Consider the following 2,672-nt stretch of genomic DNA (forward strand, 5'->3'; position numbering starts at 1 on the left):
ACACATTGAGATCATCATTCTATCATATTTAAGTTCATCAATCCTCTTGCTTTTTTGTCTTAGACACAAACCACCAAACACAACTGTCAGCATGGATAGTGCAACATCATCAAAGGCTCAAGTTACACCTCTCAGGAATGACGAGCGTATGCGTATCCTTGAAACTGCCACCGAGAAAATGAGGTCTGAAGGTGCACTTGATTCAGACCTTGACCTTCGTGTGATAGGTTTGTGTCTCATATTTTCATATCGTTTCTTCTCAAGGCCACACAATCTTCTCTCTTGTGTCCTCCTAATTCTTATTTTCAGTTTTTGTTTCACAGCTTCTCAAACCAGTAGCTATAATCGTTCCGAACTTGAACTACTCGTTCGTCTTGCTCAAGGCAACACTCTGTCGGCCCAACTTTTGAAAAACGGTGGAGTGCCCACGACGGAGGGTTTGAAGCTAACTACCGGAGATTTCGAAGCTGCCATGAATAATGTGACACCGAATCAAAGGTGCGATGTTTAACGAGATTTTAAATTTCTCTTTTTTTTTTTGTTATTTTTCAATTGATGCTTTTAGCGGATGCATGCTGCCACGTGTTATTTCTTAATTTTTGTTTCTAGCTCATACTTCTTCTTTTTTTTTCCTATGATTTTACCTCTGAGGATTAAGGTCGTATATGATGAGAAGATGGCTAAAAATATAGGCCATGAATGTTTTGCAGTTTTTAATTGGTTTCTAATTTTTGGTTTTTGGCATTTGGTTATTAAATTTTGGTGTATGATGTAGCTTTTGCAAAATGAATGGTAACTTTTTTTTGGTCGAACAAATGAACTTGTTTAGTTTTTGGTTTTTTCTATAATTATTTTCTTAAAAACGTTTTGAAATTATTATACTTAGCTATTGTTTTGGGTTCAATTTTTTTAAAAAAATTTGTTGCTTATGGTCCAATTAATCAATAGTCCAGAACTCGTTTAACATATAATTAATCAACTCCTAATGTTCTATCTTCCATGGGCCATTAACGGTGGATCGATCTGTTTGATATCCACGGGAGCAATTACATCTCTGTGCATTTGTGATATTGATAAGCAAATAGAAAATTGGGAAACTCTTTTTTTGTTTCTTCATATTTTGCGGAAAAATATAAATGTAGAAACATACTGGAATACACAAGTTATCGTGCTCACCTAGCCGGAAAAAAAGCTTAAAAATATTTCATCTGTTTTTTCTTTGAAAGTTTAATATCTGGTCTTTTTTAGTTGGAAGTTTAATACCTGATATATTTTTTATTGTTCAATAAAACATTGGTTTATATTTGTGTTGGTTGCTTAAGACCCCGTGGTTAACAGCCGTTTAGGGTCGTGACAGAACCACTAACCATGGTTAAAAATTAACAACACGTAGTTAATTAAACCCACTCAAAGACATTGTTGCCCTTCACTTTTGTTTTTCCCTAAATCGTGAACCCCCTTAATAGATAACCCTAATTCAATTTGTTCTTCCTCTTCTCTTCCTGGGTTAATCGTGAGAATGTTGAGTCAAAGTTCCGGGTCAGATCCAAATTCGAGTCGGATTTGGGGTCCTCTTTGCTGCAATTGTGGTAGAGCTACGACGCTTGTAAAGTCTTTGACAAATGAGAATCCGGGTAGAAGATTCTTCAAGTGTGTTGTTCATGGTTTTGCAAAGTGGGCAGATGAAGAAAAGCCATACGGTTGGCAGAAGGTGAGTTTACTGGAGGCTAAAGATGAGATGAAGGTATTGAAAGAATCTCTGAAGGCAATGAATGTGAGTGGTTCCACTGCTCTCTCCCATGATTTAGTGAACAAACCCGAGGAAGAGAAGAAGAAGGTTGAAATTGAAGAGAACAAGAAGCTTGAAAGTGAAGTGATGGCTGCTAATGAGAGGGAAAAAATGCTTAGGCAGTTTATCTTATTGTCTTGGGGAGGTTTCATTGTTGTAATTGCCATGATCCTTGTAATGGCAAAGATTTAGCTTACTGTTTCTTTTGTTTTTAAGTGTATGAAATGAACTCCATAATGTAATTTACTCCATGAAATTATCCTAATTTCATTGATCTGAAAGAGTCATTTTGTTATAAAGATCCAACATCCCAAAACACAAAAAAAGGATCTGACCATAAGAAAGGGGCCAAAACAAAGTTAACATCCTACATTGATCCTAGATAGAACCAAAAAACATACAAATATTTTTCTACTTCTTGTCAGGTTGCCAAACATCAAACACTTTATCATTCCATGGAGACATAAAAAACACAGGCGGTCTAGGAGGTTCATCGGACCCTTTACCACGTCCCTTGCCATGACCATTGCCTGTTCCATTTTTACGACCAGGAGGCCGTCCACGAGCACTTCCTTTTCCAGTTGTGTTACTTGGACCACTAGTGGTAGCTGGAGCACTTGAATGTTGTGGAATTTGGGGTTGTTGCGTTGATTGGCTTTGAGCAATAGGTGGTGTTGATTGGGTCTGTGCTCTATGCCACCTCTTTGGTGCATTTTCGATGCTCCATGGATCATCATTATCCTATCACAAATCTGATGTGTTAACCTTGCAATTAATATTTGATATGATTTATTTAAAATACAAGGTCAAATTGCTTACCAGACTTTTCCTCGGTCTTCCTCTCTTGCGTGTAGGAGCTAATTGCACAGTTTGGTTTTTGCAG

General features: G+C 37.1%; 1 protein-coding gene across 1 annotated transcript; it reads left to right on the top strand.

The window, feature by feature from the left end:
• On the top strand, positions 1,520-1,981 carry LOC104727859 (uncharacterized protein At4g04775-like). Its single transcript, XM_010446923.1, has one exon. It carries the CDS (start codon positions 1,520-1,522, stop codon positions 1,979-1,981), a length of 462 nt encoding a protein of 153 aa, XP_010445225.1.

The sequence above is a fragment of the Camelina sativa genome, chromosome 11, assembly GCF_000633955.1.
Source record: "Camelina sativa cultivar DH55 chromosome 11, Cs, whole genome shotgun sequence".
NCBI classification, from domain to species: Eukaryota; Viridiplantae; Streptophyta; class Magnoliopsida; order Brassicales; family Brassicaceae; genus Camelina; species Camelina sativa.

What these genes read in the sequence shown, in the direction of transcription:
- LOC104727859 (XM_010446923.1), top strand. Translation starts at nt 1,520, where the DNA reads ATGTTGAGTCAAAGTTCCGGGTCAGATCCAAATTCGAGTCGGATTTGG.